This window comes from Hoplias malabaricus, chromosome 4 (genome assembly GCF_029633855.1).
Source record: "Hoplias malabaricus isolate fHopMal1 chromosome 4, fHopMal1.hap1, whole genome shotgun sequence".
In the NCBI taxonomy this organism is placed as follows: Eukaryota; Metazoa; Chordata; class Actinopteri; order Characiformes; family Erythrinidae; genus Hoplias; species Hoplias malabaricus.
Window position 1 is genome coordinate 42,387,645 of NC_089803.1, and position 16,504 is coordinate 42,404,148.

Below are 16,504 nucleotides of genomic sequence, written 5' to 3' on the forward strand. Positions count from 1 at the left end.
AAAATGAAAAATTACTCTTACTGTCATCACTTCCCCCAAAAGTATTTTGATGTTTGATGGGCATTTATCTGAGTTCTTGTTCTTGTGGCAACAATGGGTAGCAATGGATGCCCTTAATTTTGGCTTGAGCTCCTGTCCCCAAAAATGTCTGTGCACATGCCTGGTAATAGTAATATAACGAACCATGAAAGTCAATAACAGAATCTGTCTATCTTCGTTTCTATGCTTAAATAATGAGGAAAATATTTAGACAGGCTTAACAACTGTTTTTAACCAATACTGTATTCCAGTGTTAACTTTAAGATAATACTAGGAACACAGATATATGTGAGGATCAGAAGGGTCAATTTTAACGGTCTGACTAATTCTGAAAACCTGTTATTCTGATTTTGCTCAGATTCCTTTTTCAGATGCATAGACTTTAGAGTTGCCCTACCTTTTGTCTGAGTCTCCAATCACAATGCTGGATCCACTTATTCTTGAGATTACAAAGATAATGTTAAACAGAGAAAAATGTATACGAGTGTGAAGAAATGAGAGCTGAAAAAATATGACAAAGGCAAGTATTGAGAAGAAAGAGAACCAGGTAAAATGGATAAAAAACAAAGTTTCTACTTCTCCCTCTGAGCTCCCAATGAGCTGAGGCTGGGTCTCATTTAAAATAATAGGCACTGAAACCTGTCAAGGTTAACAGGGCTGTGTAGCAGGAAAAGAACTGTGCTGTGGTGTTTGATTCTTGTGATATTTTGACAAAAGCATGTCACAAATGTTTCATTAAGACCCCAGGAAAATGTGTTACTTATGGAAAGGGGTATAATATGTAACACCCTGAATTCATAATTATAAGGGGTGTCTATAAACCTATAACAATGGACCTTGGGTACGTTCAGTGGAAAGTGGTGGTAAAAATTAGAACTAAATATTACAAATGTCCATAGCCATTTATGTGAAATGATCAAATTTATCATATTGAAATCAGTTATGTACAATTTTAATTTAATACAAAATTCAACATTACAAATGCTTTTAACATATTGTCTGACAAAGGTCTTAATTATTTACAAAAAACAAAACAAAACAAAACCAAAAAAAACCACAAAAAAAAAAACAGCAAACTCTGAGTCACTGAAGTTGTCCTCTTAAAATAAATATAAAAACATTAATATAACTTGCTGTGGTGAGACATGTCAGTCTAATGTAGCAGCTCCGAAGGTGAATGACAACATTTAGAAAAGAAAATGGTTACAAAATGGAAACAACATAATAGTGGGAGAGTTTATATACAATAATATTAACATAATGGTACATTTACATTAATTTAGCTCATGAAAAGGCCATGAACATTCAAATAAATATGGTATGTTTTGTGTCAGTTAAGTAAACCTGTAAAACTGTTTTCGGCTCTTTCACCTCAGTGTTTCAGTTAATTTCTTCCACATATCCTTCATATAGAATGAGACGTTTATGGTTTATAGACCTGTGGGGAGCTATCTTTGTGCCAGAATATTTTATTATGGTACATAAACATATGTTGTGCTTCTGAAACATATACTATCCCTTCTGTTCATCCTATAAAGACATGTCTTTATTCTTTAAGTTCATGCCGAAATTAGCACTAACATTTTTGTAACGTAATATTGCTGGAACAATCTTCATCATCCTCCATCATGAAGATTTTATTATAAATAAATACCTTATCATTTAGATATATCACACCATGAGAATGGTTAGACCTTCACATATTCAGAAGCGAGCCAGATCTATGAGACCTATAGGGTACCAGCAAAATACTCACAAGAGCAAAAATTAAACCAAACTTAGTAAAACACAGCCCCAAAAAGGGCCACCATATGCTCCACACTGGAGCAAGACAAGCTATGTAACACTCTCCGTACTGAACAAACTCCAAATGTACAGCGTCACTTCTAAGATAAGACTAAGGCAATTTATTTAAACATTGGTCTATCAAAATATAAAGGCATAGTGATGTTGTAATCTGACTGTGGTTCTTTATTCTAGTGGCGTGGCTCCCTGCTGGTTAATGTGCTACTATTGTAGCGGCCCCCAGAACCAATTCCCATTTTCCACACTCCTCAGTGACCTCCTAGGAACTGAAAGGAAGCCCTCATGGCCCTCAAGGTGAATAACCAAATCTCAATCCGGAGTTGGATACTTTTGGTTATTATTACATTCAAGTATCTCCAGGAGAACAATAGAGAGTGAGTCCTTAATGCTTTGGTCCAATGCTTGTGGTGAAATATGCTGTGATGCATCCTTCAGTTGTTTTTCACTGTGATGCTTCCTTTGCTTCCTATGTTATGTTTCCATGTGGTCCAGATTTGTGTGAGGCCAGTTAAACAAATTAGGCCTCTTTGTTGGCTGTTTGTTGATTTAAAACTCTCCTTGAGAAAATGTTATCTGGACTTACTGAACTTTTTCTTCTCAGAAGTCTCTGTTCTCTAGCAGGTTGAGCTTTCTTTGCAGCCTCTCAATTGTAGAACGTCTGCTCACAACAAACCTTTTATTGAAATAATGTTTGTTGTGAGCTTGGGCATTTGCAAAATTAGTTGCTGCATATTAGATGTTAGCTCATGTACTGCCATTGCTGTCTTCTTTTATGGTTCCACCTTAGTTGTCCTAAAACTGCATTCACAATTGCATGGAACACTGGCAGTGATTTCCAAGTGAGGACGAATGTTCTAGTAAGTTGTCTCAATGTCAGAATAATGTTTGAAAACTTTGTGGATCCACTCTGAGTAGTAGGCCACGTTGACAAAGATAGCAGGCCGCCGGGCAATGGCACACCCCCGGCCGTGGATGCTCACACCTATGATGACTTTGCTCTCTCTTTCCTGACACACCAACGGGCCACCATAGTCTTTCTGTCAGAGGTGGGCCAATGGGAGAATGTTAGAGTGTTAATGCTCCAATCTAGCTAATGAAAAAAAAAACATATAATATTTTTTAGGGAGAAGGTGTTGATGCTTACCTCACACACACCCTTATCCTTCTGTCCTCCAGCACAGACTTTGGTCTCTGTGATAGGCAGGCTTCCATTGTGAATCTGTGAGCATTTATCATTGCTGACCATGGGAAGACGCACCATTTTCAGACTGCCCTCATGACCTGTGCCTGAAGGAGCCATTGGAAATATATCAAGAAAATACTCATTATTTGCCAACATTACAATGTCATTGTGCTAAAAGTGAATCACTGTTAAAAATATATTTTAAGTCTAGGCCTGGAGTTTTGTGAAACCAGCCAAACCAGTCAATGGCAATTTTTGTAGTCAGAAGACAGTAGGCTAAACACGGATCATCTTTACTATGTTTACATGCACATGATAGACCTACTTCATTCTTAGTCTATGAAACAAGACCAGAACCGAAGATTTACATGGGTTTTATAAGACACAGGTGAATTATAGTTCTATTTATATGCATATTTACATAGCCATCACAAAGATAACCAGTAGATTTCTATGACTTTTATTTGTCCTTTCTAATATTTCATGTATATATTGGTGTTGGCCTTGAATAGTCAGGCCAATGAGGGTATGGACTATATGCTTTTAAAGGTGCCAAATTCAGGTTCAGAAAATAAAATCCTTCCCAGAATTTTAATATCAACAGCATAGACACTTCTGAGACTGTTTTGAGATGATTAGAAAAGTTAGACAATTTCAAACAGCCAAAACAAATTCCTTTTTATACCAAAATCTTATACCAAAATTAGACCTTTTACTGTGTCTTAATTGGACTTGCAAATCTTAGCTTAATATGAAACCACTGATATACAAACAAACATGAAGAAAAAATAACAGCATTTTACTGATGTCACAGAGAGAAGAAAGAGCTGAGGGCCATTGATGCGAGTTGTGGTACCTTTCGTCTCTCCCCAACCATACATGAGGCACTGGGAGTTTTCAGACACTTCGCATCCAGCCACTGGCAACTGCACAGTCTTCACATGCTCTGAAAGAGGGGCCGGCCTGAACAAAATACATTAAATGAATACACAGCATGTGTGGGTCAGTTACCAAGATACTGAATGAACCAGTGCATTGATGAATGCATGATTAAGAGAGTGATGTGTAGTCCATACCGGGCGAGTTTGAGCAGGGCCAGGTTGGAGCCCTCGGGTCCACAGACCATGTGTGCAATGTGGAGGCCGTCCGCGTGTGTGGAGGTGTTGAGGTGGAGGAGGCCCACATGTACGCTGAACTCCCCAAGATCAGGAACACTGAGGAACACACACCAAGCAAATGATTCATCTCATCCCACACACATGACAAAACACAGCAGCCACATGTTACAAAAGAGTGTGGAAAAGAGCAGCAAAGGAAATTATTTAACAATAAAAATATCTACCAACATATAAAAATATATCTACCAAGTTAGGTGTCTGTAGTTTGATTGGAAGCTCTGCACAGGAGCTATGAGGCTAATCCATAACAGCAATGTATGCCGAAGAACTCCTGTCCTAAACGTTATAACATACAAATATGATAAAGCATATATCATAAATGGGGATAAAGTATGCTGCATGGCTAAAACATTAGTGGCATTCATCTGAAGAGTTTCAGGTCTCCATTTTGTCTGTAATTTGCTCTATTTTATAGCTAACAGATAAATATTTTATAGAACATCGTCAAGTCTCAGGAACCACATCTAATCTATACAATATGGACTAATGTTTGTAGACACCTGCTCATCCAGCATTTCTTCTAAAATGAAGGGTATTAATAATTTGATGTCATTCAGTCATAAGAATTTAAGTGAGATCAGGTACTGAGTTTTGTATCACAAATGCCACACCAACTGATCCCATTGGTATTGAATGTAGCTCCATCACTTCAGATATTACAGTTCCACTGCTGCACAGCCTAAAGTTCGGGGGTTTTACATCCGACCCTAGTAATCAAGGGCCCATGAGTGTCTTGATTCAAGCATACCTTTATCATTCCTCCCCGGATAACTTGTTCAAATGGAGGAAATACAAGGTAACTCTACAGAGCGCCACTGTAGGTGGTAAACAGGCATATTTTAAATTTAGAAACAAATCTGAACACATTTAAATGGCAACATCTAGGAAAAGGGGAAAAGTACGATTTGATTTGTCTATGGCTTTAAGCCGTACAGTAGGAGAAGAGATGTTCTCCAGAACAAAGGGCCACATGTTGATGTTACACGTATAGGGAAAAGATATCTCAATGCATTGGATTGCATCCCTGGTAAAGCAATCTTCTTCTTTTTTTCCCCTAGCTGGGCCACAGAGGTGAGTCCTGAGCAATGCGGATGGGCCTGCCTCTTCCTGAGATGCGTGAGATAGCTAAGCCCGAGAGGGAGTGGGTCTGGGTTATGTAGAGCTGATCTAAAACACAGACGCCCGTGCTCCCTCTGTCCAGAACAGCTCTGGGTCAACAAGGTTTTCTCTTGAAGAGCACCACAGCACATCCCTAGGCATACATCACAGGTAGCAGAGGCATGCCAAACACACAGAGGCTAAACAGCTCCACGGCCAACAGAGCACCGGCGCTTCTCTCAGAGCCAAAACATCAGCCTGTCACTACCCACTCATAAACAGGAAACTGCGCATCCGCACCTCGCAGGGAAACACAGTCAGGGACACCAAGACGTAAGGGTAAGAGAGAGAAAACGAAGAGTGTAAGAAAGAGATAGACAAATTCTTTCAGCAATGCAGCAAAAGATTTACAGTGTCTTGTGAAACTATTCAATCCCCTTGAAAGTTATTAACATTTTCTGGATCCTAAATGACATATTTTTCTCATGAGCACTTTATTTATGCTCTAATTTTTGCTCTAAACATCCAATCAGATGTCAATGCTCTTGCTATAACTATACGAATGTATCATAGCAAAATTATTTAACATAAACCTTAATGAGCATTTATTGTCATTGCACTTCTGGATTTAACTCATCCATGGTGGTGCACACACAAACACACTGACTAGTGCATTAGGTTTAGGTGCCTTGCTCAAGGGCACCTCAGTCATGTTAGGATGTTAAGGGAGGAAACAGTACTGTTCCTTCACTCCCACCACCCCCAATTTTCCTGCCAGACTTCTTATGCTAAATAGGCAGTTGTCCTTTATTTTCATTGGAGCAGTACTAAGTTTGTCTTATTGGAATAGCGTAAAGATGCTATGATGACGTTGATTGTAATTTTAGATAAACTTAGCACTGCCAATGTGCTAATATTCATGCCATTTATTTTGGTTTATAAAGTGCTTAATGCTTATTAAATTGCCTCTTTGCGTGTAAATAAATAAGTAACAAATGTTAGTTAATTCTACTTGTACGTCCTTTACTTCAACAGATATAAAATACTGAACAACAGTTTAGTGGTATTATAATATTAAAAAAAAGGAAATTAAACATTCAGAAAATATGTGAATAAAACCAAACATTACCATGAAGGGAAGCATTCCTGATCTGTAAGGACCCACTCCTCTCTGATTAGAGAGCCACCGCACCAGTGCCTGTTCCTGTCAGCACACACATAACAGCCTCAGAAAATCTGACTCACTGTCATAAATACACCTCTGCACTGAAGATAATATTTCAATATTAATTTGTAATGTTATAAATATTTAACATGTCAATATGCAAAGAGTCTAATTAATTTAACTTAGCATTTTTTAACCACAGCCATTTTGTGAACAGAGCTTGATGAACTGAAAAGAAACAGGATGCTGGAACCGCTTACCCTTTCTGAATGCTAACCACCCAGCTTCCGTCCTCTGCCCATTGCACCTGCGTCCCACCGACAATCCGTGTGGTCTTATGTACAAAGCAGGATGGCTTTGGCCCGGGTGCTGGAGTGAAGAACAGAAAAACAATGTCATATTTTGCAGCAGGTAAGTACTACTGAATAATATGAATTCAGAGATATGTCTTATGTCTGGCAACACAAAATAACACGAAAAATTGTCTATGTTTGATTAAATTATATTAAACAGTGAACAGCAAATCTCAGAATCAGACTTAAGCATAGTGTTACTCTCTTAAAAAACGTGTATCTCCAAAATAGTAACTTTAGAGAAGAAGCAGAAACCTTCTTAACTTTCAAGTACGTAAAACATAAAAAGAGCATTTCTATTAAATCATTCAACATGAAATTTTCACGCAATGTCAAGGACAGCTGCAGGGTTTAAATGATGTAGTGAATTAAAAATGGACAAAAATGGAGATAAATGTTTTTGTTTGGACTGTGATGAGATACTAACACAAAAGCCACTGAATCAAACAGGACCAACAGGATTAATGACTCCTATAAGATAGTAAGGTCCCAGTAAATGTGGACCGCTAATATATTAAATGTCACATGTTAAATATGACATATTATATATTAAAAATGAAACGCTATAATGTTCCTAAAAGTAACTGAAGCTGTGTTTGGTAAGGATGTGAATAATGATTTTAATCATATAAAAAGTTAGATGCAATTTATGTAGTCATGTTCACTTTTAACAACATATGACTAACATAAAGATGGAGGCATGTGAGGTACTTACTTTTTACATGGATAGTCTTTGACGTTTTACCTAAAATTAGTCACAAAAAACAAACAAACAAACAAAAAATTATAAGTCCATATACCGTTTTACAATCATTCAAGCCGAAGACCCCCCACTCCTCACAGAGTAAACACTCTGATATCTCATTCATTAAGAACAACATCTGGATATAATCCAGCAGTAAAACTAATTTGTTTTGAATAATCCCACTTTTAGGGAGGACATGGTTCCCATTAGGAAGATGAATGCCGTGGTGGAGCAGAAAGCCTCTGTTTTCTGTGTTTTGTGCAGTGTGAGTACGCCTGGGTGAGGAGCAGTAAGCCAGTAGACAGCAATGTTGGCAGAACAGCTTGATGACCACAGCTCAGGTCTGCATCTGTCTAGTGTTAGAGCATGACGCTGCACACCAAAGCCAAAGTGCTGAGCACTCTTTGCACAGTGTACATACTAGCTCACTGTTCATAGCTGAGGTCAAATGCTCACAATAACAGCAATGTTCTCAAGTATTTTGGGCCCCTATTTATCCATTTATTCTTCAGTGAAGTGTACTCTTAGGAGGTTTACTTGCTTTTTTCGCGGAAACATAAAAGAGTCTACATTTCTCAGAAGGATTCACTTTAGATTTTGGACCATTTCTGTGAAGATTTGATGCCATTGGGCTATGTGAGCTTTAGAGAGGTCACACACTGTTTGTGAAGTACACCTGTTCTGCACATTCCGGTTTTTAAGACCAACACTTCAACTCAGAAGTGCTCGTAAATGAGCTAATTACAGCAGGGGTAAGCAGTAAAATATATGGGGCATACTCCAAAAAATCAGCGCTGGGTGGGTGGGAACCACCATTTAAAAAAAGAGAAGAGAAGAGAAGAGAAGAGAAGAGAAGAGAAGAGAAGAGGGTGATGAAACTTACAGCGCTCTAGTCCACAGTAATCCCAGGGAATGGAGGAGTTGGAAGTGTAGCACCATGGGCCATGCTTATCTCTATCTGGATTCCTGCACAAGTTCAACTGCAGCCCTGCGCTCGCCTCTTCAGAGCGTGTGTGCCTACTACACACAAACAGACACACACACACACACACACACACACACACACACACACACACACACACATTCACAAAAGCAGAAAATCAATTTTGCTGTCAGTAAGAGTAAGCACGGAGGGAGGGTGAGTTGGAAACTTTGACTCTTCTATAACTCTCAAATCTGTAATTGCCCACAGTTCCTCAAAAAAGGAGCATCATGATTCTGCTCTAAACTGAGAAACATACATTCTGTACAACACTGTGAAATTCTGCTGACCATTCTCTTAATAATTCAAACCTAATGACATTTTCATTTATGAAATGACAAATATTACAAATACTTACAAGTATTTACAAATACTATTTCTATATATTTTGTTCTCTCCAATTTAGTTGTTGCCCATTCCATCCGTTATTCCTCCAGCTATTACTCCCCCAAATACACAATGCTACCAAGCTGGGAGAGAGAAGGCAGCAACAGTTTCCTCTGGGATATTTGAAGCCATCCACTGCATCTTTTCAAACTACCGCTAACCCAATTTCAGTGGACAGCTTAAAACACTAAATGCCCGGGTCTGTTATTCTAGATGACAGACACTGAATAGGGTAGAGAGCGAAGCCAACTGTTCTCTCCTCTTGGAATCCTGGCAACGAATGGCTGAAACATCATCAAACTCGTGATTTCATGGTGATAGGCCAACACAAACAGTTGCATCACTGGGGAGCCCCTAGAAGATGCTGTTAATCTGAGTGTAGTAAACACAAACAGTTCATCTTTTGGTGCTTTTCCACTGAATGGTACCAACTCTACTCGGCTTTACTCTGCTTTCTGGGACCTGGTATTTGGTAGCTTTTCCCCTTAAACAGCTGCCCCTGAAATATAGCCAATGATAGCCAAATCAGTCTCTAACAGGAACCGCAGACTTTGGAAACCCCAACAACGACAGCGGTAATGTTAAGTGTAGTTTTCTCATTGCGTATTTGCATGTTGTTGTTGTTTTTTTGGAACTGAACACAGCTCAGTGCATCACTTCAAAAGTCCACGGTGTAATTTTACAAGCTGCCATTATGAGTTGGATATGAACAAATGTGATCTCTACTTTGAGATTTTACAAAAGGCAAGTTAGTGCCTGATGTTCGCTTTTCATTGTGATTGAGGAGTCTCTCTGGCCTGTTAGCGCTCTGCAAGGTTTACACATCACATTTAGTCCCTAACCAGATCGCTTGGAACCACAAGCGAGCAGAGACTTGGAAACAGTTTGTCTAATGGAAAAGCAAAAATGCAGATTAGTAGTGAGTTGTGTAGGTAGCATGCAGTGGAAAAGTGACATCTGCTTGTACAAATAGGTAAGAGTCGAAAGCATCCTAGCTAAGATACTGCTAGAAGCAAAAGGTCAGTGCTGATACATAGAAATAAAGACACACAATACATGAGGTTAAACCTAAGTGCAATACAAGGCAATTCAAGAAATGTTGGGATCCTGAGTTTGTTTTTGAAGCCTGTGGAAGTTTGTCCCACCACCTGGAGTCAGGACAGAGAAGAGTCTTTATGCTTTTTTCCACCAGAAGGATGGTGGTTCCGGTTTTGAGCATTTGCAATAAAACACGGAGTAGCTGAAGAGAACTAAGCAACCTCCACAGCATCAGCCCAAAGAGAGCAAAGTGTTTGATGGAGTTTGGATGGATCAGAGTGATAAATGAGTAGGAAGAAATGATGGATAGAGAAGGAGAGGGTAATTCTTCCTCCCTGAAGCGAGCGGCGGCTGAGCTTTCTCAGAGCTGACCTGCTGACCCTGAATGAGGCAGACTCTCTGGCTGGCCGCCACACGAGGAAGCTGATTGGCTTTGATCTGACCATGGCGCGAGAGAGGGAGGGGGGGCTCTTCCTGGGGTCAGGGGGTCACCTCTGGAACATGTCCATCCGTCTGCACAATTTTGGCTTTTAAAATTCCTGTAAATTAACAAAGTCTAGGAGCTAGGCCCAGGCCAAGGGCACTGGAACATGATGTTTCCTGGGCAAAAGCACTCCTCAAGATTTTAAGTATTCACTTTGTCAGATGTACAAATGTGGTGGTGTTGTCCTTGTGGCCTTCTCTTTTCTGGTTATTCTGGGTTTCTGTGAGCATCACTAGTGTATTAATAATGCATTCAGATATCCTCACCACAGCTGACTGTACACACTTGACTTATTAGAAGGTTTCAAGACTGCAGTCCCTGACATATTTTACAGTGAGGGCAGTCTCAGCTCATCATGGTCTGGCAGCCAAAGAGCTTTTTATTATCACCTGATTGTAGACCACATTTATCAAACACACCACTTGATTTACTGATATTAGTGACATCAAGTGCCAATGATGGCACATTTGATTAGACATAGATGAGGACTATCCACCAGTTTGAAGTATGGCACTTCCATGCTTTTCCCTTATTTGCCTACTGTGTTAGACTTTCACATCCAACACCGTCTGGCACAACACTCTGGAAACTCCCAGCAGTTCATTTATAGATAAGATGAAGAATAAAATTGTAGAAAATTTTCTACAATGTTTTTAAGCATTTGATTCAAAAACAAGTCATTTACAAGGCAAATTTTGATCTTGGTTTTGATCCTTGATCAGTTTGGTTTAAGTATCATGTCATATATTCAAAGTGTAGCAGAGGAAGGAGAACGTCAGAGTTCACTTTACTCAGCCAGGCTAATAAAAAATAGTGGTAGGATAAAGTTTTGCTCCTCTGAGTATACAAGTTTGCAGAGTCATGCAGCTTTTAACAAGCACTGGGAATATGACATTGGGATGGCTTTTTGTCTCTTTGAATTCTCTGTGGATAGACTGTGATTTGGAAATTGGTATGTATAAACTTGACAAACACATCAATTTTATTTGGGTTTAACAGTGACTTTACTGTTATGCTGCATATATTGTTCAGTCTAGCACACATCTCGTTTTTATTTATAATCTCTTCTTTTTATTTAATAATCTCATGTTTTTAAGACCACATTTAATGCATTAATTGTGGTGGTCTTAGTATTTGCCAGGTGTTTTTGCACATAATGTTCCAACATGGTGTTTTATTAGTCTATATTTTTAAGGTTTGTAAACCTATATCATTAATTGTTTGTTTGTTTGTTTGTTTTTGCCAGATTTTCTTCCTTTGCTACTGTAGCTGACATAACAGCATTTTGTTTACGTTTATCTATTAAAAAAATACTTTTTTTTCTTTGGCCAGCAACGATTTTCTTTATTTTAATGAATGTCTGACCACATTCCAGTACTGATCAAGCGTGCCCAGACGGAGTGCAGCATTGCTGAAGACCACACTGCTGAAAGGTTTGGCATGAAGAAGAGCACAATAGGCCTCGCCAATCTGCTGGACAGCGGTTCTGTTCTACTTCTCTAATGCTGCTCCTTTTCCATGTCTGTTTTCTAGCCCTCATTATGAGTTCTAAACTAAAACAAATCCATATGGGGACAGCCTTTCCATGGCAGGCAGAATTCAGATCATTTAAGTTGAATAAAGTAAAGGATGCGGTTTTTCCAAACAATAGATGACTTTTGTAGGCTAGGTGTCCTTTACCTGTAGGTGTGGTCTGACCAGAGTCCACAGAGAATGCCTGATCTGGTCTTTGACACGTTACCTCGGTAGCTCTCTCCGTTGTCCTCATAACACTCTAGGATACAGACGCAGAAGAAATGAATTTAACAAGAACAATACATCAGGCTATATTTACCACATGCTCCAGTACACACAGAAAAGCACTAAAATCCACACCATCAACACATTTAAACTTTGGTCATTTATGGATCTGCAAACTGTATTCATGCTGTCATGAAATAAGCATGTTTGAATGAGGGTTTTATTTGCGGTTGGAGCCAATTTCACGTCAGAGACCACTTTACAACTGGTGGTTGTGTGGAAAAAAAACAGTTTTCCTCTGTGCCAACATCTGATTTTGGTTTGAGCAGAACCAGAGAGGGAGAGAGAGCAAGAGAAACAGAGAGAGAGATGTAGGCGTGATAAAGCTTTTGGTGAGAACAGTGTCTAAAAAAAAGTTAAGGTTCTTTAGAAAGCACATTTGCACCAAATTTTCAGCCCTATGGTATTTCTGCTGTGGAGATTGTTTTGTTCTTTTCTCATTATTATTTGCACACAAATGAAACTGTGTGTGTGTGTGTGTGTGTGTGTGTGTGTGTGTGTGGTCTTACCTGTCTTTCCTTGGATTTCTGACTCACACCTGGGGATGTTGGTACACAGGGCTTTACGTATTTTTGGGTCGGTAGTGAAGCACCATGGGATTTCAGAGCCGTCTGGGTTTCTACAGAAGTTTTCTCTCAGATCTCTGAAACACATCAAAATCCTTTGTAGGACGGTTGCATATCTCAAATGAAACACAAGAAACATCCCACTTTAGTTGTTTGAACTCACTGGTCTGCCATACAAAGCTCACTCTTTTGGTCTGAAAATCCTTGCTCTACCAATCAAATAAACACAACCAAACTCCAGCTTTCTCAAGCTGTCAGTTCAACTAGGAAACAAAATAAATCAGTGCGAATGTGGGAGGACACACAAAAGACTTCCCAAAAAACCCACAGGCTCCAGCATCCAAGTTTGCTGTTTGTTTTGTAGGTATGCAAAGGCCTTTAAGCCCTTGGAAGTGAAGAGCTCTATGGTGATTTGCTATCAGCCTAACATGTACATAATATTGAACATTAAATCATATATCTTATGTATCAATCAAACATAACGCTATGACCACCTCCTTGTTTCTACACTCACTGTCTACTCTTCCAGCTCCACATGAGCAGCCTGTAGTAAAATGACAGACTATAGTCCATTTGATGCTCTGTATACTTTACTTTCCCCCTTTCACCCTGTTTTCGTTGTTTCACCTTGTAGATGTAAAGTCAGAGACAGTAGCTCATCTGTTGTTGCACAGTTTATAGTCCATCATCAGTGGAAACGGGATTCTGTCATCTGCATATTTTTGGTTGGTGGACTATATTCAGACCAGCAGTGACACAGGGCTTAAAAACTCCAGAAGCACTGCTGTGTCTGATCCTTGCACAGTCTGGTTCAAACTACTACCCTCCGAGTAACTGAGGATGGTAAAAATGACTTACTTGCACTTGTAGTTTTGAGGGGTGTAAGAATGATTGTGTGGAAACTGCGAGTCCCATCGCTGGCACGACACTCCACTGGGTGTGACGTTGACTGTTCCTCGATAACGTTCCCCTTGACCTCGAAAACATGCCGTGGTCACGTCCTCATTGGCCTCAAGATCTGAATCTGCACGTAGTGAGGTGAAAAGGTTAGATTGATTCACCATAGCTTGCATATCTTTCTGTGCTAGAAGACAAATAGATATAGATACAGAAGGAACATATTTGCCAGACCACATTCACTCCCACGATGCTCCGTCATTAATCTAGAGGCACGCTCAGCTGCGCAGCTCTAAGTATTAATCCACATAGTGCACAGACAGAGGGATTTATAGCATACCGTTGCACCTGTACACAGCCACCAAAACACCCCACTGCACTCTGATGAATGCTGAGGCATGCCAAACTAAATATTGTACATGTCCATGCAGATACATACACACACACATGCATAGACTCACACACAAGAACTTGCTCAAAACCTTTGAAACATTCAGTTGAAATTCCAAAGTAAATTATGTGTTTCACACACACACACACACACACACACACAAACACACACACACACACACACACACACAAAGGCTTGGCTTCTCATTCATGTTTTGTTTTGTCTCATCATCCCCAGCTAATAAGAAACACTTGTGGAAAGGGAGAACGGGATGTTAGCATAAATTATCCTACATCGTCCTTTTAACTGATGTACAAAATGTCTTAAACATGCATATAGTTTTCACTCTGCAATTAATGTCATAAACCTCTCGCCTTGCTGCTCCAAATCCGCTGTAGTAAATAAACCTCAAACAAGGCTGCTTCAATTAAAAGCATCCATGACTCTTTAAATCCAACAATTAGTGAATGGAGATTAAAGGTCTAATCTGTATTCACTAATTACAGCTTTCAATCTCAGTCAAACTCTCATTTCCCATTTCTCTCTGTAATTATAAGTCTTTACCAAAACATTAACTCCCACAACCATCCACCACGTATTACTGAATTAGCCAGACATGCAGCATCATAAAATACTTCTACATAACTGGAAGAGACCACTAAGCACTGCCTTTATACTTAACATGAAGAAAGACCCAAGCACTTCTCCTTCAGAAGCTCAATGCTGCCAGGACTAGTGTCATAAATATCTCACTGACTGATACTCTATGTAACTGAAACAATGATACATACAAATATGTTAGCAATATATTACAGAACACTATAATATATAAGACACAAACTTTTATTCTGGCCTGTAATGTGATTAACTCATTTGAATTACAGACAGGTAGAAATACATAATATTATATACCCCAAAAGCAACAAATGAGCCAAAGTATATTCGATGTTGGCTTCTTAATTTTGATGCTAATATAAGCATCATAACTAATGGATGATATGGCTAATAATTAGCATCATGAATTAGCATTCATACATTTTCTCAGATTTGCCTTGCCGGTGGTTTCTGATTCTGTGAATTCTGCTGTTTTATGTAACTGTAATCACTAAAAATAAAAAGTATGGTATTGAGGTAAAACAATAGCGGGAACTACAATGTATCCTTTCAGAAGACTTTCAGCATGTCAGCTACTTTCAGCTAAAGCTTTGCTAGTTAATAGCTATAATATCTTAACGTTAGTATAGGCTAAGCTAAATAAGCAAACTGGTGTGTTAGCAATAGTGTAGCGTAGTGGGTAACAGACCAGCTACCAATTCTCTGCCTAAGTGCATATTAAACTAATAAAAGCCCTTGGGAAAGACTCCTAACACTACAACAACCATTTCCTGTAACCTGATTAGAGCTGTAAGGAATAGTTGTAATATTTAATATTCTGTTATTTTTGTAATATTTGTAAAGGACTGCAAGTTTCTTGGCTTTTGCAGCATGCACTCGGATAACAACTTTAACAACTTGGATTTGAATCACTGTAGAAAGCAAAATGTTTTTATTACAGTTTGTTCTCTTGAGCACAAAAATTAGCATTTGCCTGGCAGCTGAATGGTTAGGTGCTGCTGTCCACACAGAGCACTGAAAGAGTAAACCATGAGCTTCCGTATTATTCCATGCGCTGCATCTATATATTCCATCACCCGAACAGCACTGCCCCAAATGTCATCCCCGTTTGCCCACAGGCTCCATGGGGTATACCCACATGCACACACAGCCATACACACATCCAAAATAAAGTCTTATTTAATGATATAGTCAATCATCGCCGTCAAGCCTCACATAAACAAGAACACATCTGAGACTGCAACATAAAACACTGTGGCATAACTCAAGCACTAGCCCCAATTAAATCATTTTCCCATACATCACAACATGCCAACACAGCATGAGATGAACTTATAACAATGCACAGCTCTATGAGATGGGGCAGGCCCCTCTGAGAATTTGGTTTCCTGTGTATGTGTGAGAAAGTGAAGAGGAACTAACCACACACACTGATGTTGCAGTATTCCCAGCGTGTGCTCTTGTCCATGGTGTAGCACCATGGACGCACGTCATTATTGGGATTGCGGCAGTAGTTATCATCCAGTCCTTTGCCGGAGTGCCTGTGAACGAAAACAAAAAAGACGTTAATTGCGTGAGTGGAACTGACATATAAATTAAATTGACAATCTGATCAAACCAAAAACTAAATCATCTCTACATCTGTTGCAAACATGCTTACTTGCATCTTACAACTTTCTCATGAGCAAAATTTTCCTGTTTGAAGACAAGAAAAACGTTCTAATTAAGCATCTTGAAGAGGGGGAACTGTTTGAAAACTGCAGTGGTGACTGTTCAG

At 39.3% G+C, this 16,504-nt stretch overlaps 1 protein-coding gene across 1 annotated transcript in view; it reads right to left on the reverse strand.

Annotated features, from left to right (window-relative positions):
• Nucleotides 1-1,139: 1,139 nt before the first annotated feature.
• The window catches only part of hgfa (hepatocyte growth factor a), a 33,359-nt gene continuing 17,994 nt past the window's right edge, over nt 1,140-16,504 (reverse strand). Inside the window, exons 9-20 of the mRNA XM_066668844.1 lie at nt 16,150-16,268; nt 13,683-13,848; nt 12,768-12,901; nt 12,139-12,232; nt 8,451-8,587; nt 7,538-7,567; nt 6,730-6,838; nt 6,434-6,508; nt 4,105-4,242; nt 3,885-3,991; nt 2,990-3,132; nt 1,140-2,882 (exon numbers count right to left, since the gene is read on the reverse strand). Coding sequence (XP_066524941.1) covers nt 2,700-2,882; nt 2,990-3,132; nt 3,885-3,991; nt 4,105-4,242; nt 6,434-6,508; nt 6,730-6,838; nt 7,538-7,567; nt 8,451-8,587; nt 12,139-12,232; nt 12,768-12,901; nt 13,683-13,848; nt 16,150-16,268 — 1,435 coding nt within the window. The 3' untranslated portion in view covers nt 1,140-2,699. The remainder of the gene's footprint in view (nt 2,883-2,989; nt 3,133-3,884; nt 3,992-4,104; nt 4,243-6,433; nt 6,509-6,729; nt 6,839-7,537; nt 7,568-8,450; nt 8,588-12,138; nt 12,233-12,767; nt 12,902-13,682; nt 13,849-16,149; nt 16,269-16,504) is intronic.